We start from the raw sequence: 27,311 nt of genomic DNA, 5'->3' as shown, positions 1-27,311 counted from the left end.
CCATAGAATATACACCACCAAGCATGAACCATAAAGTAAACTCTGGACTTTGAGTGATATTGGTGTTTCAGTGTGGCCTCATCAGTTGTAATAAATGCACCACTGCAATGTGGAATGTTAGTGATGGAGAAGCTGTTTATGTGTGGGGAGATGGGATATATGGGAACTCTCTGTATCTTCTATTCAATTTTGCTGTGAACATAACAGTACTCTAAAAAAGTAAGTCTGTTTGAAGGGAAAAAAAATGTTTCTTAGAAAAACTAGACATGGCTTGCTATTCGATAAGAAAGTTTTAGGTAGATTAGAGAGAGAAAAATGAGATTGCCCAGGTTTTTTTTTGTCTTGGACAACTCAATGGGGGGGTGTCACTCACTACAGTGGGACTTACAGGAAGAGGGAAGAAAGGATAATGAGGCAAGAGAAATTTAAAAGGAAATCAGATTCCTGGCTTAAACTAATTCAAGTCCTTTAGTCCTTGCCCCCTCCACAGTTGTTTTGTTTTGTTTATTTGGAGTCTAGCCTGTATCTCCTAATAGGTTTCATTAGAAAATGTCAACCACTTATGGGTTAGGCATAGCTTGATTATGATAGAAAAATGCAAACAAAAACAAATGTCCTTGCGTACATTAAGAAAAAGCATGATGGCTTAGAGGAAAGAATGTGGGTTTTAGGTCTAAAAAGACCTAAAAACGTTTCAAACCTGCTTTGCCCATTCATTAGCTGTGGGGTAAGTTATTTAAACTGCGCCTCAAAAAAATATATATAAAATAAATAAATAAATAAATAAATAAATAAATAAATAAATAAAAATTTAAAAAAATAATAAATAAACTGCGCCTTAGTTTCCTAAGGGATATGGCATGCAGGATGGTTGGGAGGAAGTAAATTATGTTGCTGCTTTTTAGGTGTCACGTAATGGATCCTCACACCATAAAAGCAAGTGCTGGGATTATCCACTGGGTGCTTCTCACATTTTAACATGAATTCGGCAGCTGTATAAAAATACAATTAGGGGGGAGTGAAAGGATGTCGAATACATACTCGGAGGTGGTGATTTCCAGAATTCTCCTGAAACAATCTACGACTGGAGACTTGATACAACACATTTTATTGAAGAGTCTACCCTCTTCCAGAAGGGAGCTTACAGTTTGCTCTTTGTATGTAAGCCATACAGGTAGTAGGTCCTTAGGACATTTCAAAGACCCATTCCAACTGGTAACATGCAGATTTCTCTTCTTTTCCTCCATTGCTCTTTCCTTTCCCCATAGTTGTTCTTTCAAAGATTTAACGGTAGCCATTCTGAAGTATACCAAGGGTGGCTATGTTGTTAAATAAATAATACACACTGAGTACCTACTGAGTGCTAAATATGATAGAGGAGAAAACGAACAAAAAAACACAACCACCAAGAAGAGTTAACAACAAAGCAAGGAGATTTGAAAAAAAAAAAATGAAGTAAAGCTTTAGGGAAAAGGTCTTATGCCATCCACAAAATAATACAAATGTGGGAATAAACAGACTGGGAACTAAGAATTTCCCAATCAATCAGGGTTTCCCCTGCAGAGTTCTGGCACAAGATACCTCCCGGGGAGCACAGTTGAGTCTGAACTGTCAAGGGCAGCATAGTAGAGCCCTCTCTGCTTTCCCTAGGACAGGCAGGGTGACCGGTATGACTAGGAGTCTCCATAATGAAAATCGGCAGGCTTGACCTGTGTTGACCACATTTGTAGTTTCTTCCCCCCCATTGGTGACCTGCCACATGTAAGCTTTCTTTCTGCCTCTAATTTCTGAGGCACAGCAGCCGAGCAAAAAAGTATGAAAAGGTTACTCGTTATAAACTGAAAAATGGATAAACTCATAATTTCTCAAACATGTGAAACACATGTCCCCCAGGTAAGACCTTGCACTCCAAATGTCAGGCCAGAGTGAATTCTTAAAGCTGAGTTATAAAGCTCTGAAAATGGAGTTTATAATGAAAATGTTGACAGGCTCTTGGAGCCACTGTAGTATAGAAAATTTAATATGTCACCTTGTTTTACAAGATTTTACTGGCATAGAAGAAAATTAAAACATTTAACATCTCTCACTTCACCAAATTGCTTCCCTCCTCCAAACTGCGGTGCCATTTGTAGTGCTATTTCATTTATAAACATCCTTTTCATTGTCACGGGCCTAGCCTGGGCGCGCTCAGCTCTATATTCCCACATTTCCTTCCCAAAGCACTGACATGCTTATCGGAGCAGCTTTACCTTATAATGGCATCCACATTTTCTGAAGGTACGTTAAGTTGTAAGAGTGTTGGTGGAGAAAGGGATGGGATTAGTTACCTAGCTGCACAGGCAACATAAATGATGCTGATCATTAAAATATTTCCTAAGAGCCTTTCACAAAAAAAAAAAAAAAACAAAACAAACATTTGTACTGCAGATATTTACACAAATACAGAGAGAAAGTATAGCCAAGTGTTGGAAGAGACAGATGTAAATCTTCTGGCAAAATAGGATGATCACCTGCATTTTTGAACACGAGTAGGCAAAAAAGCATCATTATGAGGGATGGGGCACCGGGCTGCCTCAATCAGGAGAGCACGTGGCTCTCGATCTTGGGGTTGTGAGTTCGAGCCCCACGCTGAGTACAGAGACTCCTTAAGTAAATAAATAAACTTCCAAAAAAAAAAAAAAAAAGAAGGATAATCTTCTATGTCAGTTGTAAATACTCGAGATTCATATAAAAACATATTAATCCAAGTCAGATTACCAACATGAATCCCTCAACCCTAGGAATATTCTGATATCTGCAAGGACCACTCGCTTTCATGATGTGTTTACACACCAACCTGCCAATTTGCAGTTCACTTGCTTTCTCAGAAGAAGGAAGAGACCCAATATTTGCAAGTCCACAGAAAGCTCTTCAAAGCCATGGCAAACTTTGCTTCAGACTTTGAGTAAGTGAGAATTAAGACCTGTGATATTTCAATTTATGAAAGAATAAAGTAAAAACCCTGAATATTATCCAAGTCCTTTCTAGAACAGGCATTATTTGATTAACTCTGATTACTCAGGGAGACGTACCGATCCCACAGCACTGGTGCTAGGAATTTTAAAGAGGCACATATAACCTCATGCGTCTGCACAGGGCCTTTGTGGATGAGGAAGGATAAGCCTCTGGATGGGAAACAGGCCAGATAGTCAGAGCACGCAGGGCACATGGGTATGCGTCTCCAGGGAGGAGAAGGAGGCTTCTTCATAGGGCTTCTCTCGTCCCATCTGCTGCAGAGCGCTTAGGGAATTTTCAATAATACCCCAATTTTGTTGTTCATAAACCTTCATTTGTTGAGCCTTTACAAAGTCCCAGGCCCTCTGCTAAGCACTGCTTGGTCATCTTCACAGCAACCTCATTGCGGTAGGCCCACTTTACAGGTGGGAGACTAAGCCCAGAATAATTTCCATAGGTGGCCAAGTTTACAGAACTAGTGAAACACCACAGATAGGATCCAAAGTCTTGACCAGCTGACTGTGAAGCCCCATGCTCCTAACCACCTGCCACAGCAAGCAAGCAACCAGGTTCTGAAGAGTCTGTTCACCCAGGGCGGTTAAGATAGAATGTGAACTGCACCTTCACAAAGTCAGTGACCAGTAGAGGAGCTGAGGTATTATCTATAGGGTGGCACATTCTGTGCTATAACAAGAGGACACCAGAAGACGAGGCCCCTTCTCACTTAAGGGGCTAGTTAAGGGTCCTTGAAGATGGGCTACATGAATTGCGTCTTATAAGAAAACAAAGGGTACAGGAGAGTCAGCACAAGGATGAGAAAGTAAGACGAAGAGAATGGTGTGCAAAGCCACGAACACCATATGGCTGTTGAGGAAACTGCTATAAAGACTGAAAGAATGAGTGTAGATGGGGTTATACGTGGGGCTAGGGAAGCAAGCGGGGCCAGAATCTAGAGCTTCTTCAGGACTTAGAGTTAAGCTCCCATTCTTCTGTGGTGTGCCCATAGGACCAAATGCCATTTTGACAGTGTATATAAAGCTCGGGAAATTCTGATTTCTACCCAAGGGTAGCCTCAGCCCCAAGTCATGGAGTGACCCATACTAGAAGACAGAAGACACATTTCGGGAAAATCTTAGGACACAGATTAGATATATTCTCATAGATTTCTGTGCATAAGATTCTCTCTGTCTCTCTCTTTCTTTTTTTAAGTGAGGCAAACACCTGTGGCACAGTAGATTTCAGTGATATTTAAAAGTTAAGGAGAAGCCAGCTGTGTTTGCTCAATGGCAGTAAACACCGACCTCTGATATTTTAGGTCTAGGCTAACAAAATCACTCTACCAGGAATCTCTAAAAGGCAGACACCCTTTGATTCAACGATTGCATTGCTAGGAGTAGGTCTCAAAAGACTCGCAAGAGATATGCGCAACAAGAGTATCCCCTGAATACAAAATCATACATTAAGGCACTATTAACAAAAGTGAAAAATTAGAGACAAACCAATATCGGTATAGGGATAGAAACTAGAAAATCGTAAGGAGGAATTACAAAATGAGACTCATTTCTTAGAATACAGAAAAGTGTTAAAATGCATCTCTCTCATATATATATATATATATATATATATATATATATATATATATAAACAAGCTATGTAATATTTACAGGGTACTATGATTGTCTCATTTATGTTAAAAACAGACAATAAAGAGATTTAGTGTACATTTGTTGTGATGAGCACCAGGTGATGTACAGATTGTTGAATATTGTACACCTAAATCTAATATAACAGTAGGTCAACTACACTGGAATTAAAACAAACAAACAAAGACAATAAAGACAGAAAGTAGACTCATGGTTGCCAGGGCATGAAGGGAGGGAAGAAGTCATTCCAGAGTCAGAAGGTGATGATGGCTACACAGCTTTATGAACACACTAATACTGAGTGAATTATCTGCTTTCAATGGTGAAATTTGATGGTATGTGAACTATTTCATAAAACCCAACAAACCCCAGATAGATGTGAGGTGCATGTGTTGTGGGGGTTGTAGGGTATTTAAAGTAGACATTTAATTTATCTACAACCACATCCTCCAAACATAGGCACCTCCAGGGCTAAGACTCAACTGGATATGACCTTAGAGAAATAACCACGATGTGTGCTCACGAAGTGCCCTACAGGATGCAAAGGATGCCCCCCCGGAAGCAATGCTTGCATCAAAGAAATACTAATTTTTTATGTCATGTTCCAGCCTTTGGAGATGAATTCTCCTTGTGAGAGGGGCCACAAAAATCTAATCCAATAAAATCAACCAGCACTGAAACATTGTTAAAGCTATATATAGCTTTATTAATCTTTAACACACTTTCTTAAATAGACTCCTAGTTGGTGAAATGCTCTAAGTGAAATTTCAGCAAATGAAGTCTCATGAGCAGCCCTTCTTAAGGGTTACGATGAAAATTATTTCTTTTTGCGTAAAATACAATTTTAACACTATGCCTAATAGAACAACAAAAGTAGAGGGGCTAGCTGTAAATGAAATAGGTTTTATGGCCATGGTGTTCATCAACGGATTTAAGACACAGAAGCTTAAATAGGAAGAGCCACCTAAATGGCAAGCTGTGTATATTGTCTCTAAGGTGTGTGTTTATGTCTAAATATCTCTGGATGACCTAGGTTAGAATATAGATAGTGTAAACCTAATTGTTTGTTTAAAGACCATAAGGGAAAACATGCAGATAATACAATACAGATTCTCTCTCTCACACCCACACGTCCCCACCCCCCCACCCCCCCCCCCCCGCCCACACACACACTGGTATTTATCAAACTATTTACATGCAATTGCTCTAACCCCTGCTCACTGGATTCCCGATTAGTCATACCACCCCCAGGTTCACTGCTCTAAGGAAATTGAAGTCCTTATTCTGGGTTCTTGAACCCCACTTCAGCATAGAGGAGGTTTCTCTGCAGCACCAACAATCCTCTGGACGCCAACTGGGTATTTGTTTGGACAACTCAACTCAATTCTGACGTCTATCTATCTGCAGACAGAGGGGATTACACAGGTTGGGGGTCCTACGGCCCCCCTTTTCCCACTTCAGAGGGTAGTCACAAACCCAGGTAGTCTTCACCTGTGTATCTGACCCACTAGCCGTGAGTTCCAACTACCTCCTCCTCAGGTTAGATCAACTTACTGGAGCAGCTCACAGAGCTCAGAGGAATATTTTACCTACTAGATCACTGGCTTAGTCCAAGAGTATGACTCCGAGACAGCCAGAAGGAACAGATACGAGGACAAAGTGTGGGGAAAGGGTACAGAACTTCCATGCCCTTCCCAGGCGCCACTCCCTCAACATCTATGCATGTGCGCCAACTGGGAAACTCTTGGAACCTTCTGTGGATTTTTATGGAGGCTTCAACACATAGGCACAACCGATTAAATCATCGACAATTAGCTATTGATTCAACCCGACCTCCAGCCCCTTTCCCCTCCTAGGAGACCAAGGGAGTGGGCTTGAAAGTTCAAACCCTCTACTCACAGGACTGCTTCTTCTGCTACCCAGACCCCATCCAAGAGTAGGATCCCATACATATATATATATATATATATATATATATATATATATATATATTACATTATTTATTACTTGCGTATGTGCACATGCCTATGCCCAGTATATTGTGAAATGAGATGATAGATTTAGGACCTACACTGCTTACTTATTTGCTATTAAAAATATCTATCTTTGTTGTTTTGTTTTTGTTCTATGCTAAACTCAGGATTCAAGTTCCCAAACAAGTTATTTGCTGCATCAGGAACACACGGCTCCTTCATGTACTCCAGTGGCTTCCCATTCACTAGAAATCAATGTTTCTGATTTATTCTAATTCTCACATTTACTGAATAATAGGCTTTTCCACAATTATGGGTGTAATGGCCAATGGATTAGACGGCTTATTAGAGAATACGAATAGATTTTAACTATAAAATTAGACCATTAAAACAATAATTTCTTAAAGGGAGATGAGTAAGTGCTTTCACTAACAGTACTTTCATCTACATTCTAACAGGAAAAGTTTAAAATGATTTAGGGACTACACACACTGAGCATTTCTATGATTCCTTTTAACTGATGTAGTTTCTAGAACATCCCCTAATTTAAAATGTTCCCTTATTTTGTAGAAAAACTTTGTATCTAACATAAATATCTCAATTCAAAGGTCTTTATGTAACATTACATTTAAATAATAAATTTTAACATGGACGTTAAAAAATTAATAGGAGGGGATCCCTGGGTGGCGCAGAGGTTTAGCGCCTGCCTTTGGCCCAGGGCGTGATCCTGGAGACCCGGGATCGAATCCCACGTCAGGCTCCCGGTGCACGGAGCCTGCTTCTCCCTCTGCCTGTGTCTCTGCCTCTCTCTCTCTGTGTGACTATCATAAATAAATAATAAAAAAATAAAATTAAATTAAAAAAAAAAAAAAGAAAAGAAACTCTCCGAGGCCCAGTCTACACATCCGTAAAGTGGAGATAAAAATTCCCAGCTCAAAGGGCAGTTGCAAAAAACGAAATAATGGTTGCAAGACAGCTGATAACATGCGCTGCACACAGTAGGTACTTGATAAGTTTAAAAAAAAAAAAAAAAAAAATTAATAGGAAAAAAACGAGTATCAGTGATAGGTTCATAACATAAAAATGCTTTATTAAATTCATTATCAGTCATAATTTCATCAGAAATTTACAATGATGCCACCTAAACTATCTACTTACTCTGATTTAGGGCTTTGTTAGCCTGACATTTGTCAAAAAAAAAAAAAAATCAAGCTTTTGTACTCCAAAAGGGTCTTCTAGAATGCAAAAGAGTTTTCTGTTACTATCACTGAGTTATTTAAAATATTGCTCATTGCTCCTTCATTTTTATTATCCTACCAGCAAAAATCACACTGAAGCTAGCTTAAGGTTTGAATTAAAAAGAAAAAAAGTACTCTTAATATAATGATTTTTAGAATGAATAATTAGCTATCTCCATTGTCACATGAATTAGAATTCATAACAAAGAAAAGGAAATGAAAGGTAGGAAGATTTTTAAAATTTATTTTGTTGATGTTTCTACTATAAAAAGCCCTGTCAAGTTCTCTTTTGTAATTTTTATAATGTAGAAGATGTCTTTCCACTGTGCATATTTCTCAGGAATATATTTCTATTTTAATTTTATTGCAGAGTTAATTGACTTAGGAAGGAGACAACTAAAAACCTATTCTTTAAAATGCAATTATTTAAGTCGAGGGTGGGGAGTATATGGGTAAGGAGGCATTGGGGCAATGTTGGTGATTATCTCAGTTTTATTTAGCAATAAAATCTAAAAAAATTATAAGATTAGCACATACACAGCAATTACTTATAACACCACATTTCTTCCATATAGATATATATTTCTCTCTCTCTCTCTCTCTCTCTCTCTCTCTCTCTCTCTCTCTCTCTCGTTTTAACCACAAAACAATAGGAACATTTAGCTAACTGGAGATAATTAAGACCATTAAGAATTATGGAGTCTGAACAATTTATTTTCCTACTTATTGTTTGAAAATAAATACCATCCCTATTGGTTTAAAAATAAAAAGAAGCTCTTTTCTATAACTGCACCTTCCCAAAACAGAATTCTGAGAGTATTCAAGGGCCTTGGGATACATTTTCCAAACTGCTTGACCAGATGAACTTGACCTTCTAGGCAAGATTCTTATATTTGTTCCTGTAGAGAAAAAGAATATGAACAGTTTTTCTTGCTGTTTCCTTTATATAACGTTTGAGTGACCTCAGGCAATGTAGTTCATTCTCCCTTCTCTTAAGACAAGTTCCTTTTTCTGTTTCCTTTTAAGCAAAAAACGTAAAGGTCAGATTATCATTTCACAAAATGCTCCATTCAGCTGAGGCGACTCTAGCTTCTCTCACCATAATATGCTTTCACTAATTATTTCATAACTCATTTAAATGGGAGGCATTCTGGAAAGGAATTCACTGCAACAACTCCTCAAGTAACTAATTATTTTTTTTTTTAACACAGGGGAATTTTAATTATAATGCCTGTGTTATTTAAAAGCAGTGTGTGACAATTTGCATCTTGAAACATCTATTGTAATAGGGAAGAAAAAAAAATGCTCCTGAATGAAATAACAATTCAAGTAAAGGCAATTTAGTTGGCCTTTTATTTCCTTGATTTTCAAGAAACGGAAAGAAAAAAAAAAAATACAAACTGAGCCTGAATTATAAAACCACTTACAAAGATTAAAAGAGAAGAAAAAATCTTGCCCCTATAAAGAGTATATATAACCTTATTTTAATAGTTACATGTTCTCTATATTTTAGGAGAGATTTATCATGTGTCATCATTTAATGTATAGCTGTGGTAGCAAAATCTATCATTTTAGAAAAAACAGCCAAATCATACTGTTTTCTTCTAGGGAGTTGATATTTTCAAGGGACTAAATAAAATTTATTATTATTATTACAATAGTGACTATTGCTTTCCATTAGTTTATATTTTGGAGAGTTTTATTGGTTAAAAATAAATGGCTACGTAGGAACCTATTCACAGTGTCCTTACATCTAGTCCCTAGATTGAGCAGCAAAGTGATAAGGGAATATGTATGTGCCATCATTAGAGAAGGTGGGTTCCATCATCTGCCTGTAGAAAGTCACTATCTTTTTTTTTTTCCAGTTTGTTCTCTATTAATTTGGGTATCTGTATCGCAGAGCCTTTTTGAGCATTATGAGCTACTGCATATACATATACTGTTCAGAGAGGAAAATCTCACACAGAAGTCAGTGGTTTTAACAGTCAAGATGTAAATGCTTATAAATTAACAAAAGAAGAATTTACCTGGATGTAAATGCCCTAAAATGTATCCTGCATTCAGTGTCCCTCTACTTGAGGACGGGGGCTGATCCCACTGCATCCCCAAGAGTGTAAATACAAGTGAGGTAGCACTTGGGTTCCAATTGTGATGCTCATAGTCCTGCAGAGGAAGTGGGTGGGCCAAGAGCTGGGTGGTTGGGTGGGTGTGTTGGGTGGCGGGTGTGCAGTGGTGGTGTCACGGAAAATAAACAAGACGGTCCCTTTGGCGATTACTCAGAGCAGCTCTTTAATAGGGTTTTCTTACACGCTGGTTGGACGCTCCTCTCCCCCAGGGGAGGGGGGTTATGTTAAACTCTCAGTCTAGACCAACTGACCCGTGTCAACTCAGCTTCAATGACTCTTTTTCAGTTGGAAGGACACTAAGGAGGCTCTGTTGAGAAGACTGGCCAGCATCTTTTTCTGAAATGAGAACAGCCGTTGCATGATCTAGAACTCCTGGTCTGACCAGGACAAATTATATTGGCTTCACGGACAGAACACTAGATCAAGTTGTGAAAAATGAATCTTACAGTCAAACAGATTTTGGCAAAGCTTGCCAACAAACTGCATAGATTCAACTTTTTAAAAACTCAATTCAGGCTTGCCAGTTTGTGCTTGTAGATTGTGAAAGCAGATATCTGATCCAAGTTGACAATATTTATAGCTCAGGATTTGTAGTCTATATTTCTTCCTCTCCCAACCCCTCCACAAATGTTCTGTATCATCACAAGGAATAATCAAAGTTGTCATTTCCTAATAATATTGATTGTAATAATGTCACAATATCCATTTTTAGGTCTATTTGTACTACCGCTGCTGCCAGCGAATAAGAATCTACTGCGTACCATGGTTTTACGTGCTAAATGTTATTTAAAAGCCAGCACAGTCTTAGGAGGTAGGTTATTATTATGTCGATTCTACAGAAGAGATTCCAGAGGCTCAGACAGCTGGCAATATCTGGAGTCGGGAAAATGTGTTTGACCAGATGCAAGGTCATCTTGATGTTTATGGGTTATTGAAGGAATGAGGACGTGGCACGTGCCTTTTTTTTTTTTTTTTTAAGTAGCATATGGATATCCCAGCACAGTCCACCTTCTAAATCTAAGACCCTATGGGCTCAAAAGAAACTTTTGGCCCCTCCCCTAACTATACAGAGTAATATAAATCGGAGGTCTTTCCCACACGAGGGTTATTAGCTAAAATAAATTTTATTGGGAAATCACTGCCATCCATATAGCAAACCCCTAATAACAAACTTCTGTTCTTCTTACTCTGTGAAGTGCATTCCTTTCCTCTGAAATCCCAGGCCCCTACCCCTATTCCTTAGTTCCGAAATGACATACAGACCTGATTTTGTCTGAGTGTCTTTGGAATCTCCACGTTTGTGTGGATACCCTGTATGCATACTATTAAATTCTATTTTCTCTTGTTCATCTGTTCTATGTCAATTGGATTCTTAGTCCAGCTGGATGGACCCTGGACAGGGACAGGAATTCTTATTTCCCAACAATGGAAACCTCTCCATATGTGGCATAAAGCTCCATGTATTCACTGGCAAAACAAATATATAAGGAATAACCACTAAACATGCCCCACACTCTGACGGGCAGAGGGTGGAGAAGGGAAGGATAAGTTTTGCAGATAAAGTCTGACTCTGCTTCTCTCTTTAAAGTCTCAGTCTAGAGGGTTAAACAGAAGTATCCATGGCAGAGAAATACTGCTCTACTTTAGAGTAGAGCTAATTGGATATAGACAAAATTCCCAAGTTTCAGCCGGGACAGGCCAAGCTGCTTTCCAACGGAGTAACAGCCCTTACCGACAGAATTTGCTTTTATCAGAAATGCCAATAGTCAGTAGTAGCTGGTTACACCAAGAAGTTTTGTTGTTGTTGTTGTTGTTTTGTTTTTAAGAGAGACAGAAAGAAGTAGGAGGGCAGAAGAGGAGGTGGAGAGGGAACCTTAAGCAGATCACGCCCAGCACCCAGGGCTCCATCTCACAACCCCGAGATCGTGACCTTAGCCGAAATTAAGAGTTGGAAGCTTAACTGACAGAGCCACCCGGGCACCCCACACTGAGACTTTTAATAAGATGTTGGATGGGACGGTAGCCCTTGGCTTATCTTTTCTACTCCCCCTCCCACTTCAGCTAAGTTTGCACTTAGGTTTAAGAGTTTGAAGAGCATGTGAGAAGTTGCTAGAAAATAGGATGGATGGTGCATGGCAAGATCACTGCATGAAATGCTCTGATTGACTAAAGATAGATTTCATTTGCCACATTTCTTTTTCTCAAAAGACACTTCGAGAAAGCAAAAGTGGAAGAGGGGCATTATTATTTCAAATGGACTTTTCATTGTACCTGAGGGTACCAAACAGGTTTTTTTGTTTTTGTTTTTGTTTTTGTTTTTTTGTTTTGTTTTGTTTTGGTCTTTTGTTTTTTCACTCAAGCAAAGCTGTTACCTTTTAGTGGTGACTGGTTTACTGACTGCTAATGCTTTAAAAATGAGATTAAATCAGGCCCATGGTCTTTATTACAAGGAAGATATATGCCCCTTGTGCATTCCAGTGGGTTGGCAATCTTAACCTCGAAAGACATAACATTGATGTATGCTGTGTTGCCAAACAGCATGGTGAGTGTTTAAAATGCTGTGAACAGCCTTATTGCCTCGAAATGATACAATCTAATATTAGACTGTAACTCAGTGACTGAATCTGCCAACCCATCCTTCTATAGAACAGGAAAGTTGAAGCCACTCCGTTTTAATATCTCCCAGGGAAGGGATCATTCTTCATTCCACCATTGAAACAAAGCACGTAAAAGTGAATCTAGATTGCAGGAAAACTGAAACCACGTTGAATCGGGCCATTTTCATTAATGGCACATATGCATCTGCCTTTCAGAAGAGGGTGTCGAAATGCCAGCCTCTTTCATTCACATCGGCAGGATTATCCAAGCAGCGTGGGCAACTGATGGGTGGGATCTGAGAGCCCAGAAATTCTTAAGCTAGAGAAAATAGAATTGCACCCTTTTCCACTTCATTTGGAATAATCTGGAAAAGCAGATTTTACCTTGGTCCTCAGTACTTATTCTACTTGTTCTTTTTAATCAATCATAATTCGCATAGACTTTCAGTCCTTTCTACCCTTAGCTTTAGTTTGCAGGATCGGAATGCCACCTCCCATGTTTCCGGAGTAAAGGGGACTTTCTGCAACCATGCTTCAGTATGTTGTCATTGCTAGAGGAGGCAGGGTGCCACCAGGTGGGTTGACCAACTTTCCTAGTTTTGGTTGAGACTGAGGGGTTAGGGCATTGCACTTTCAAATGCTAAAACCAAGTCAGTCCTGGTTAAAGCAGGATGGTTGGCCACTGTATCTCTAGGTAAGGACCCAGCCCACCAAGACGCGCTTGGTCAGGCACAGTCTGGTTGGTGCATTTTCACTGGGTTTCTAGACTGACTGCATGGCAATAAAATCTAATTTTTTATATTGGCACCTGATCAGAACAACTCTTGTAGATTTTAACTTCTGCAGGCCCTCAGTAGAAGAAAGTGTGCTGGAGAGATGGTCCCGTCCAATTGTCTTAGTACATGTTATTGCTGAAAAGGAGTCTTCATTCTCACCAGTATTTTAGATTTTAGACTAAATGGGCCCTGGGAAAAGAAGCCCTTATCAGATGGTTGCCCTCTTAGTTTAATTTTGTACTGACAGCTAAAGATTAAGTTTGGAAGTAGCCCTTAAAACCTGTTTACCCATTTGAAAGCCTAAACTTATTCCAGGTTGGATCCATTTGCCTTGCATTGTATCCCATACCAAAGGGTTTTCTTTGTTTTTGTTTTATAAAGCCAATTTTAAGCTAAGTCATTACAGAAAGGAGTAAAATTCTGTATCTTCTCTTTACATATCCAACATTTCAAGGGCCCCTCCCAAAATAATAATAACAATAATTATTGGCTACCCTCTAACCAAATCAAGTGGAGCAGAAGGAATAATATCCATGGATTCCAGAACATCTTGTACTATTTTTTAGGGTCTACACCACTTAAAAATATTCAGATGGAAAGGAAAAAATGTTCATCTTATTAGTTAATTCATAAGTCAAGATATTACCAAGCATATGTGGATGCACTAATGCAAATTTTTATTTCCTTTTTGGAAATCTATATGTTGCATTTCAAATCATTATAATTAAAGTAAAACTCACTGCTCTGAAGGCAAAAAAAAAAAAGTTCTGCAAAATTTCAACACTAGTGATTCTGTGAAATGGAATTAATTGGGGAATCATTTTTCTAATATTTTTCTACTAATGAAGAGTACCCCCACCCCAGACACAAGCAGTACATCAACTTGAGACAATCTTTGTTTCTAAAAATCCCATAATGCTGTGTTAGTTGTTGAGATCCTTTTACTGTTTTCCAAGCAATTAAGGATAAAGTCAGTCAAAACCATGAGGGAATATGCATAAATCTTTTTTACATTGTTCCCTTATCTTAAGAATGTATACTGTTTCTGCAAAGATGATTTTTTATCCACCAAAAAGGAATAATAAGAGAAAGAATCCACTTACCCGCTACTGCAACTTTTGCTGTCCGACTAATAATTGACCCAGAATCTCCTAAAGATGCCTCACATTGGTAGAGTCCCTCATCTGGCTTATGGTGCCTGGAGTGAAGTATGTTTTGTATCAACAGAGAGCCATTTGGAAGCTGCTGCTTCCTTTCATCCATCCCCAAGGCCAGGTGGACTCCATCTTTCTTCCACTTGATAACGGGGACTCCTCGGTCAGACTCAGCAGAGCAGTTCAGGAGGACGTTTCCTCCCCGCATGGTGACAGCATCAGAAGGCTCGGACAGGAAGTGCAGTGATGTGAAAGGCTTAATCTGGAAACCTGCAACAAGGAAACACAGGGAAGTAAATATGTTCACTTATTCAAAGAGATCACGGGCTTTATCCCCTTGCCTCTTCTTTACAAACTTTTTCAAAAAAGCTGCGGTCTTTGAAAAATATTCAAGAATAAATGATATTGTATTAAAGGAAGAAAAGAAGTGCCCAACTGAGCTAACTAAATTAATGAAATGATTGACCCAAAACCAAATAATATGAGAAATTAAAAATTCATACAAATTTAGGCACGGCCATCACCACTTATAAGTCAATGCTTAAAACGATAGAAAAGACTAATATTTTCCAAATAAAACTAAGATATTTTATTTATTTATTTATTTTTATTTTTATTTTTTTTTTTTTTAAACTAAGATATTTTAAAGTAACAATGGTTGGATGCCAGCATGGCTCAGCAGTTAAGCGTCTGCCTTTGGCCCAGGGCATGATCCTGGGTTCCCAGGATCCAGTCCCATATCGGGCTCCCTGCAGGGAGCCTGCTTCTCCCTCTGCCTTTGTCTCTGCCTCTCTCTGTGTATCTCTCATGAATAAATAAATAAAATCTTTAAAAAAAACCCAAAGTAACCATTGTTAGTAGTAGAGCAGTAGTAGTAGTACCTTTAAGATTTCGGGTGGGGGGGGGTTTCTATCTCTGCATTTTGATTATAGCATCCATCTATTTTTTTAAGAAAATCTACTGAGACATGGTGTTTCATCATCATCATCATCATCATCATCAACAACAACGACATCAACTCTGAACACTGTGGGGAAAGTTATTTAGAACAAAGCTCTGAAGAATTTTAAAATAGGTAAGAAATGCCACTAGCAGAAGTGAGTCAATAATGCTACTACCTAAAATCACAAATCCCTGAAGTGTCTTAATTTCCATCTGAATGTTGCTCATGAGCAAAGAAATTTAAATGAATATTATATTCTATCTGGTCTTTTTTTTCCCCCCTATAAACATAAATGAACATAAGAAATCGACAGAAGGAAGAGAAAGTCATTTAAGGATCCTGAGAGGGGGAGACAAGTATAGTTAAAGTATATTACACCCAGGGCTCACAACATAGCATTTAGCAGAATGTTTGGTTGTTGAATCATAGGATTTGACAAGGTTTTGGAGGTCATTGGGCTAACCCTTTGCCAAACAGGTGTATGCCTAAGTCATTCAATTCGAATTACTTTTAATTTCATTTTTAACCATCTCTGGAGCTAAGGATTCTACAATGCCTCTTGGTATCTTGTTTTTAATATTTAATTATTCTTAGAGGATGCCTGAATTTTCTTGTTCCTATTTCATCTCATATTTTTTCCTGAATTGCTTTGTGTGAAAATACAGAGGAAATGGAGATTTCTTTTTAAGACCCTTTTACTCTTCTGAAGTATTTAATTTCTTTAAAAATGCCCCCTGAATTATATTTTAGCCTTCATGTATTTCAGGATAGTGACCTTAATTTCATTAACTTCCTTAGTTTTTCTGTAATGGAAACAGTTGGTGCGTGTGTGTGTGTGTGTGTGTGTGTGTGTGTGTACTTACTTTGTGTAAGTTTTGTCTAGTTTTCTCTCATTTAAAAAGTCGGTGTCTAAATTGCTTATCATCAATATTCTCATAAAGGATTGATCCATACTAGTTCCAATGGACAGAATCTTTCTTAACTTTGTATATAAGTGGAGATAAAAGCCAGACAGTTTCTCACTATTCCCCTGTAATGTTACCTGTCATGCCCACTTTTGCTAAGCCTTCTATTTGAAGCCTGTTTCTTTTGCCTTTGTGTTGAACTTTGCCCAGTGAACTGCATCATTTATTGTCATACACTCATTTCATCTAATGAAATGAAAGAAATGCTTTCTTTCACCCAAAGAAAGCAGCTAGAATTTTGCTCAAGTTAATAGAAATTGTAAAATAGCAGTAAGCATTTAAGTCTACCATAAGTGATGTTGGTAAAAATCTCAAAAGATACAGACTGGCTCCCTCACTGCCTACTAAGCTCCTCCTCCCTCCAAATCATTTTGGTGTAGCCAACTTACTCACTACTGCTCATGCTTCTAGTGGGAAGTATATCAAATTGGGAGTCTGGATATTTAGCTCTTGGTCCTGGCTTTATCACTTAAAGACCCATGACTCAAGCAAGCCTTTCAAGGCCTCAGAATCTCAGTCCCTTCACCTGTGAAGTGAGAGCATTGAACTAAACAATCTCAAAAATGAACATCTAGTTTGGAAACTTTCAGAACCAGTATGGGTTGAAGACATCCATCAAGTGCATTCTGCTTTGGCTTACTGAGATGCAGACTGATGTTGCCATAAATGTCTCCCCCACATCTCTGTGATATCCTCCTTTACAAGAAAAGAAACATGGGTCAGTGAACACTGATCTTGAGATACCAAGGATGGGAAAGCAGAGAGATGTGCCAATGTCCTTGAATGTCAGGATATTTCACTAGAGTAATACCTGCAATTTCCATACAAGTGGCATTAATAAGGTAGACATAAATTTAGAATTCAAGACCAGGCAACTATATTAGGAGGCATTTATTGCTTTTTGGTTCTTCCTGGGGCCTATATTTTAAACAACAATTTCATGTTGAACACCTTATTTATGTCACAGAACACATAATACGTTGAATGCAGCTGTTTATGACAGCATGTTAATGAGTATATGTGCCCATTATCACAAATAAATAATCCACTTAATCTGAGAGAAGGAGTTTATGACAGTTTTCAAGGCTGTGAATACATAATTTAGGAAAGTTAAATAAAGATTAACTTTTCTTCAAACGACTACCCTTGCATTTTGCTGGCAATTTGAGCTTCTGTACGCTTTATAACGATTATATTTTTAATACATTGCTGTGGAATACAGGTATGTCACTGCCTTAAATAGCTTGCATTAATTACTTAGTTTTTATAAAAGATAGACTCAAGCCAATAGGATCTGTTGAGAACTAATAGATATGTCTCCAATGTTCTCCTTTTCAAAGTTCCAGTCTATGTCGGCATAAACTGTTTGCACTCCCTTGGGAGCTGTTTTGCACAGGCTTAAGAAATGCCCCACTAACACAGCACCCTGACTCCAATTTTGGTTTCCCCTCTCTCTTAGAGTACTAGGCCCTCCTGGAGGGGTTTTGCCCATCAGTACATTATATTTTAAGATGAAATAATTTTTATCCAATTGTTTCTTTTTTTTTTAAGATTTTATTTATTTATTCATGAGAGACACACAGAGAGAGAGAGGCAGAGACACAGGCAGAGGGAGAAGCCGGCTCCATGCAGGGAGCCCGAACAGGACTTGATCCCAGGAGGCTGGGATCATGACCTGAGTCAAAGGCAGATGGTCAACCACTGAGCCACCCAGGCACCCCTATCCAATTGCTTCATCCAAGAATCCCTATCTGAAATCAACTACACTGACTTAATGTTTGAACAGAGAAAGATAGGTGATGAAACTGAAGAAGGCAAAGAAGTAGAAATCACTGTTGGAGCCTGTAGCTCAAAAAGTTGTGGCTGGAATTTGGGCAGGCAGTATTTGATGGGGGACTGCCAGCCTGGGAAATGAGTGAAATAAATACTCAGAAAGCAACAGAAGAATGTTTTTGAAGAGTTAACATGGAACTACCTACTTTACAATTTTACAGAGGATTTTTGCATTAGAATGACGATGCTAGGGATTTCATACAGAAGAAAATCAAGTGGAGAAGTTTTTGTTTTGGTTTGGTTTTATTTTTAAGATGCCACCGGGTCATTCTGTTGAACGTTTCTTTAAATAGTAACAATTCTCAATCTTGCTTCATAAAAGAAGTGATCTTTTGGCCTGCTGTAAAATCACATAATTAATAATATTTTGGAGAAATACACTTGATAGTACCTAAAAACCATCCACTAAGAAATCTCAGTGGTTGAGTCTGATGGCAGAGTTCATGATTAGAATGAATGAGTCTCCAGGCCTCTTCTCCCTCCAAATGTTGGCTTGGGAAGATTGCTAGATCATCTCTGGGTAGGATTTAGGCATAGAGCCTTAAATGCATTTAACCACTTGATCTTTTCTTATCTGTGTCAGTCTGAGAAAAAGTAATAAAGTGTCACATTGTTCCTGGACATTATTCTTTATTTTCATCTTCTTCTGAAAGATTGTATTGTATTTTATAAGCACATAATAATATAGCAAATCCTTCAATGTTTTTCCGATACAGATATAGAGGAGGGCTTGAGTGGTGACCCAAAGGAGAAATATTGGCATTTATTTGCTTTGGTTTTGTCAGACATAAGTAAGAATCAGAAATAGCACTGCCAGGAATATTCTAAGTTTATATATATTTTTTTTTTTTCTAAGTTTATATTAATTGAGTACATAGAGATAGAAAAAAAAAAAAAAACCTGTATTGTATTTTAGAGACTCATCAAAATAATCAAACAAATAGTAAAAATCTTTCTGTTAGCATAAGTTCCTTTGTGCCTGCCCTCCTTCTCATATTCTTGTTAAATTCAAAGACCATTCAGTCACAGCAGCAGACTAACTTAGAATGGGTATTTAAAAATATGACATTTTATCTACAATATCAAACATTGTTAAGTGTGAAAAATAATTCCTCATGGAGTCAGACATTCCTTTCCAAGTCCAAAATGTAAAAGCGTCTGGTTAAAGCAATAAAAGCTAAAAAAAATGAAATTTATGAAGAGTAGCATAAAAATAAAAAGAAGATCCTGAAAAGATTTTAAGATTAGAAAATGTCATACAAGTCCCCGTAGAATGTGCGATGCATAATTTTATCTCTTTCAAGTTACAAAACTTTCACTTTGGGATGCATGGAGATTCGGATGATCCCCAAATTCTTGTAATCAACCCAGAAAACTCTGCCATCTTTATCTCTTCTTAAAAATATATGCTACTGCATCTGCTTCTCATGTGTTAAGGAAATAGATCTCCACTGAAGGAAAGTAAAATCATTCTATGAATGATAGAATATGATCTCTTTTTAATACATCAGACACCAATTACAGGTAAAATTATAACCTTGGACTTCAGCCCTAGCAAAAGTTTATAATGCTTGTGAGACTTTGGTTTGGAATGGGGATTTTAAAAAGCAAAACAAAGCAAAATGTAAGAATTAAAAGAACCCCTAACTATATATGGGCTTTACTGGGTTTGGGATATCAGAATATAAATTCTGAAACCGTGATTCTCAAACCACAGTTCCCAGACAAGCAATAGCAATACTTGAAATTTGTTAGAAATGTCTGATCTCAGGCCCCAACCCTAGACCTACCTAATCAGTAACTTTGGGGATGGAGTCATTAGCTCCATATTCATGAAATCTTGACCACCACTTCTCTGAAGCATCTGGTGGCCAGGACTAGGGCCTAGGGGTCCTTGTATTCTTTGTACTGCCCTGTTATAAATTTCCAAATTTGGGAGCTTGTGTAGTTTGGGTCAACTATTTTTGTAGGCAGGGAGATAAAAGTATGGGGATGATCCAGGAGGGCAAATAACTGAACATCTCAACACATATTTTATTAATACGGTCAGCACATTTCTTTTTGAAAGGTTAAAGAAAAGTGAAGACAGGGCCAAGGAAGAGGGCTATTGTTGACAATACCTCATCTTTCCACTTTGTAACCAGCAATGTGTCAGGACCCCAAATGGCTGTATTCCATTAAGCCAAATTTAAATTCCAGTCAATTGAACAATTAGAACATTCCTTGGAATATCCTTGGTTCTTCATACAAGGAACTGTCAAAAGATTTCTTTTGATGAACTACAATCCTCTCTCAAAAGAAGTTTGGTAGGTATAGTATTCCTTATCAGACTGCACTTCTTTCATTACATTTTCTCCCCATGGTATAATTGTAGCCTTTTAAAACGCTGGAACTCTAGACACTTGCTTGGTTGATCTATCCCTCATTTCAAGTTTAATATCTAGACGGGCAAAACCGTAATTGCACTCAGTCCACTGTAGCCTGGAGGGTGTACTCTATGTGCTCCATCCTAATGCAAGACTTTAACGTTAGCCAGTCTAAGGCAAGACAGTGCATCGCACCAAAGGACCAGAACCAATGACCACTGGGGTTTCTGTGACCACTGGGGTTTTGGTGCTTTTTTTTTTTTTTTTTAACTTTGGTAAGAGACAGAGTGAACAGAATTGTCCAAAGATGTGGTTGTGTCTTTAAAAAGATTGTTTACATTCCAGTCTTTGCTAGAGACTAGCATATTTTGAAGCTGTTTAACTTCAAGACAATTTTTTATCACTAACACATGGAAATTAGAAGTGAATTAGATTTCGTGAAATGTATTCCTTAATTTAAATAATTCAAAGGAAGACTTACCAGGAAGAAATACAGGTACGTTTTACTAGGGGGATTTATTAAGAATCATTAAAATGTAGGGAAGCTATAGATGAAAATTTAAATTAAAAATTTTAAAGGACACTTCAAGTTCCTCCCTCATTAGAGTTGCCAGGTTTAGCAAGTAAAAATCAAAGGTATCAGTCCTATTTGAATTTCGGGTAAGCAAAAAGTAAAGTTCTCATATAAATATGTCCTAAACACTTCTATTAAATAAATAGCGCATAGGGCATACTTACAGTAAAACATTTGTTGCGTACCCAAAATTCACAGTTAACCGGGCATCTTGTATTTTCTATCATATCCCATGTGAATTCCCTTCCTTCAAATCATGGCAACAATAATCAAATAGTTTATGAATTCTCCTACTCCGCTCAGTTCTCACGTATCTGAAGAGAAGAGTGATCTCTTGGACAGCTACCGTGATTGAGTCAGGACAAGCGATTTTAGCGTCAGGCCGTTTGCAGACCTAGTCTACCACCGCCACATGTCCATGTAGAAAGGTTGTTGAACCCGATTTGTTCTTGACATAGTGATTCTTCTTTTCTCTTCCCTTTACAAGACAGGGAGCAACATTCAGAAATATAAATACAGGATGTGAAGTTCAAGAAGCAACTGTCCCAGCAGAAATTGCTTAGTGAGCCCACACAGAGGCTCCACATCAGACATGAGGAGCACATGGCACCTTCTACAAGGCAGAAGAAGCCTTGCTAAGATCTGAGGTTTTCATAGGGTGAGAAGTGTGTGCCCCAGGCAACTGTCTGAGTGTCCTCTGGCTAAATCCAATAGTAAAGAAAAAAACGATAAGGGCCAAGATAAGTGGGAGAGGAGCTTCCTCATCCTTTTGCTGCTTTAAGAGCTAAATCTCTAAACCACAGCTTGACGTTGCTGTGTGATACTGGGCAAATTGTAATTTTTTTTTTTTTTCCTCTCAGCTCAACAGGTAACGAAGTCTGACATCTAGGTTATGATTCCCTAGGCCTCATGCAAAATTAACATTTAAAAGAAACTTTGATGTGCTGGTTAAGCTGCCCTGGGTTTGAACCTTTAACCCTCTTCATTTTGGTTAAATGTAAACTGGCTTTCTCCTCCCCTTGTGTTTTTCATCAGTGTTTCTCAACGTAGAGGGATGGATGGCTCTTCCCTCAAGGCTCATCATGAAGGCACAACTGTCAACATGAATAATAAGAAAGATTATTCAGAGTATTTACCAAAAGTACCAGTTAATGGGTACCCAGCACATAAGAATATCTCCATCTGGCTGACAGTGAAGAGTGGGCAAGCTTTGAAGATGCCATTAATTATAAGGGGCTGAACTGTTTTTTAATAAGTTATTTATATTTACTACACACAAATAAGAAGATATAGACACAAAGCTAAATATAATAATTGCCTATAATCCTGTTCATCTGGTGAAAGCCACTGTTGAAGTTTATGTCCATTTCTTTCCAAGACAGGATTGATTTTTTGATTCATGGTAATTTGCTTTATTACTCACACAGTTGTAATAATATTTGAGAGAAAAAGAGAGAGACATAAGGAGAGAGAGAACACTCACCTATAAGTGTGTGCACACCCTCTAGTCTCTCTTTCTTATGAGGCTTCTAATCTCATCGCGGGGTTTCCACCCCCATGACATCATATAAACCCAATTACCTTGTCAAAGGCTCCACACTTCTCAATACACACTGGGGATTGGGGCTTCAACATATGAATTTTGGGGGAACACAAACATTCCATCCATAACAGACATAGGGAAGGTATCTAGGGGAAGAACTCTGTAAGGAGAGTCAAGGGCAAGTGCTAAGGTCCTGAGGTGGGAGTGTGACTGGGCTTTCCCAGGAACAGTAGACAGACTACAGGGCAAGAGTGATAACCCTGAAGGAGAAGGAGAGTTCAAGATTAGGTGGAGAGGACGGTGGCAGGTGTATAGGACCTTGTAGGCGAACAAAGGAGCATTGAACTCAGACGATGGAAACCTAGTGGAGTGTTCTGGCCAAAAAGTAAAAAGTCTAACTTATATTCTAAAGCTATAGCTTTCAATAAGGAAAGATTTTACCCCCAAGGAGACATTTGGTAAATGTCGGAAGACATTTTTAGCTGTCACAACTGGGAAGATATTACTGGCATCTAGTAGGGAGAGGCCAGGGAAACTGATACACGGGCTGCAGTGCACAGGATAGCCCTTCACAGGAGAGAAGTCTCCAGTCCCAAATGTCACTATGTTAAGGATGAGAAATCCTACAGTAAAAGGTCACCCCTGTTGCTGTGTTGAGAACAGCAGTCATTAGAAGAAGCCAGGAAACCAGTCAGCAAGTTACTTTTATCATCCAGGTGAGCAATGATGGGACTTAGAGGGAAGCCCTGCAGTGGAAGTGGTAAGAAATGGTCAGATTCAGGATCCATACTGAAGGTCGAGCCCTGGGGTTGTGGAGGGATTAAATGTGGGTTGTTAAAAAAAAAAAAAAAAAAAAAGGAGAAGAAGAAGAGTCGAAGATGACCCCAAGGACATCAATAGAGCAATTTATGTAATTTATATGCAAAAAAAAAAAAAAAAAAAGAAGAAGGCATACTATGTGTCTCAAAAGAAAGCTCTCAGCACAAGGGGTCAGGAGACCTGAGTTCTTTGTCTAATACCGTAAGTCACGAATCATGGACCACACTACTGGGAATCAGCATACTTGCCCACAGAACAAGGACAGGACATTGGACTAGCTAACTTCTAGGTGTCTTCAGCTCTAATATTAAATAGTCTATGAGTTCATACCTATTAACTTTGCCACTTACAAAAAAATTTACCCTTAAATTTAGGAGGAAAATTGTTATATGAAGAGATTTGCTATAATTGCACTGTGATCAGTTTATCACAGTCTTCTATGAGTCCACAAAGAGGTGCAGTTACTGAAGGTGTCAAGAGACCAACAGCCACCCACCTCATTATCCATAAAATAGAGGGAGAGTCTAATCTTTTCCCTTGAAGATAAAAGACTGCAGAGGTCACTCTGCCAACAAAGCACAGCAGCTTTATTATGATTCATGAGAAATGAAGTATTCATCTTATGGAAACTGCTGTTACAAATATAAAGGATTAATTCCATAAAGGTCTGACAGGTCCCAAGAAAACCTTAAAAATTCAGCAAACTTCATGGTTGACATTGTGCTATGAAGTCTGATGTGGGGACCCATATTGATAAAACATTTATGTTATAATGAGTCCCATTTTCTCAAAGCGGAGGTCAAACAGTGGTTTTCATTAAAATGCTGTCATTCATTTTGTTGTGATATTTACTGTATCTTGTCTCAGCAGAAAAGTGATATTTTCCTCCTTAGTCCATGAATGACATCAAGAATGAAAACCTATAATGATAAGAGGTATATCAGCTTTGGAACTGAAAGCCAATGAGCTTTAAATCAGGTCAGTATTTATTAAACACTGTATGTTATTAACTGGTGATTTAAGTTTAATGGGAGATGAGTTGGAGAGCAAGGATGAAGTCCCTTTAGAAGATGAGAACCACGGGGTGCCTGGGTGGCTCAGTGGTTGGGCATCTGCCTTTGGCTCAGGGTGTGACCCCACAGTCCCGGGATCGAGTCCTATATTGGGCTCCTTGCTTGGAGCTTGCTTCTCCTTCTGCCTGTGTCTCTGAGCCTCTCTCTCTCTGTGTCTCTCATGAATAAGTAAATATAATCTTTAAGAAGAAAAAAAAAAAGAAGCAGAAGAAGATGAGAACCACAAGGGGACCTCTGAGCCCTAAATATGCAACATATGCATGATCTACATGAACTTCACAACTGAAGAACCATTTATGTCTCTCTCTCTTAATGGAAAATGAAGAAACAAATGTGTTTGATGCCTTTGATTCCTGTCCTGGGAAGACCATTCTGCTGATTCACTTCCCCGGGATTCAAGCCTGGAGCTGCCACCTTGTGCTAAACTCACTACTTTCAGCACTGCATTCCTCTTGGCAATCTTGGCGATGGATTTACCATTTACGAGAGCTTTAACAAGAATATCTATGTGGTCTATAGGCTGTGCACACAGATGAACCTTTCCATCATAGCCATTCATTCATTCATACATATTATTAAACATCTATTAAATGCCTGTGTAGCTCCCCAGCTACCTTGTTCCTTATAACAGCCCTCTAGTTTAGGGCCACAGACCCTTCCCAGATCTATACATCTCCTCTCTTCTTGTCCCTTCCCTTGCTGTCTCTGTACACTGGCCTAATGTCCCTGCGACCTGCTGTATCTATTCCAAAGACTTAGCAGACAGAATTGAGGAATTCTGTGGAAAATATATTTTTATAATTGCTGACGGTATGTAAAACACATGCTATTATCATGTCATCGCTTACTAAAAGGCCTTAGAGGAAAGCAAAACAGCCTTGTTAACTTTTTTCATCTTGCACGAATAAGTATTCAAGGTAAAGGGAAAAGCCATTTTTCTTTGTTTCCTTATTGTAATTAAGGCAGTAGAGTCTAGCCCACTGCCCCAGGACAGCTGAGTTTTTTATTGGCTTTAAAAAGGCTACAACATTTCAGTTATACTTGATGAATAGATCCTGGAAATCTACTGTACATCACAGTGCCTAGGGTTAGCAGTGTTGTGTTGTATACCTAAGCATTTGCTAAGATGTCATATCTTATGATAAGTGTTTTTTATCACAAAAAAATAAAAGAAAAAAGAGGGTGACAGGAAATTTTTGGAGGTGACAGATATGTTTATGGCATTGATGGTGGGGATGGCTTCATGGGCTTATGCTTATCTCCAAACTCATCTAAGATGTATTAAACATGCATAGTGTTTTTGTATATCAAGCATGCCTCGGGCAAGTGGATTCAAAAATTATAAAAGATGTCTAGGTAATTCAGAGCTAGGGAACTGTCATGGTGTCACCAGCAGTGGGTTCCTGTGGGTTGTTTAACCACTTTGTACCATTTTTGGATAAGCTTCTATCCAGTGTATTTATCTTATCTGACCTTTAACAAATTTCTTTCATATTGTCACTCATTAAAAAACAAACAAACAAACAAACAACAGCATAAGAATCAAAGCAATGATTGTGTGTGCCACCACTTAGAAACAGTAAAACCCTAAAAAGTATCTAAATGATAAGCAGCAGATTCCCTGGAATGATAGAAACTGTAATTCTATTAAAGAGACCAAGTGTAATCATAAAACACTCAGAAGTAAAATGATATAAAACTCTCAGCTGACAAGCAGAACTGGGAGCAGAGAATGGGCTGAGTTTACAAAGTGTAGCACACTGGTCTCCTGAAATGTGGACTCCCCCATAATTCATCAGCTGTAGACACTTTCCCCCCAATACCCATAATCCCAGACACACACATCTGCTTTCTTTTTTATTCGGCCCCATGTACGGGGCTCTGTCCTAATGTCTTAAGCTCTTTTATCCTCACATTACCTCCAGATCAGAAGAACCAGGGATTTCATAGATGTCACTGGAATATAACATCTCTTTGTTATGTAACATTTTGATTTGTATGCTCTATGCCAAGACTACAATTTTATTTATTTTTCAAAAGATCTTATTTATTTATTATAAAGAGAGAGAGCGCATGAAAAGTAGGAAGAAGCAGATTTTCTGCTGCGCAGGGAGCCTGACAATGCCTGCTGGATCCCAGGGCTCTGAGATCATGACCTGAACCAAGGCAGATGCTTTAACCAACAGAGCCACCCAGGCGCCGCAAGACTGAAATTTTGAAAGCCATAATTATTATACATTTTAAATCATATTGCCAAACATGTTACTATCTTTTTAACATAATTAAATAAATGAAGTATCTCTTACAATTCCAATGTTTTGTTTTGTTTTGTTTTGTTTTTCTCTCTCTCCCTAAAAAATATATTTGAAAAATATGTCCTTGAGGCACCTGGTGGCTCAGTGGTTGAGCACCTGCCTTCAGCTCAGGTCGTGATCCTGGAATGGAGTCCCAAATGGGGCTCCCTGCATGGAGCCTATTTCTCCCTCTGCCTGTGTCTCTATAACTCTCTCTGTGTCTCTCATGAAGAAATAAATAAAATCTTAAAAAAAGAGAGAAAAATATGTCCCTGCTATTGTGCATCCAAGGGACTGCATAATATAGAGATGGAAAGAACTAATAGCAATCAAGGTCACTTATATATAGCCAGATCCATTTTCTTGTGAGTAGGGTTGGTCTGAGAGTTGGGGCTGGACT

The 27,311-nt window shown here is 38.5% G+C and overlaps 1 protein-coding gene across 2 annotated transcripts in view; it reads right to left on the bottom strand.

Moving 5' to 3' along the window:
* The window catches only part of DCC (DCC netrin 1 receptor), a 1,085,392-nt gene that overhangs the window by 687,297 nt on the left and 370,784 nt on the right, over positions 1–27,311 (bottom strand). For both annotated transcript variants that reach the window (XM_041739305.1, XM_041739306.1), the window contains exon 2: positions 14,451–14,771. In XM_041739305.1, the coding sequence (XP_041595239.1) occupies positions 14,451–14,771 (321 nt within the window). The remainder of the gene's footprint in view (positions 1–14,450; positions 14,772–27,311) is intronic.

The sequence above is a fragment of the Vulpes lagopus genome, chromosome 24, assembly GCF_018345385.1.
Source record: "Vulpes lagopus strain Blue_001 chromosome 24, ASM1834538v1, whole genome shotgun sequence".
NCBI classification, from domain to species: Eukaryota; Metazoa; Chordata; class Mammalia; order Carnivora; family Canidae; genus Vulpes; species Vulpes lagopus.
The sequence above is the reverse complement of the archived record's forward strand: the minus strand, read 5'-3'. Positions and strand labels throughout refer to the sequence as shown.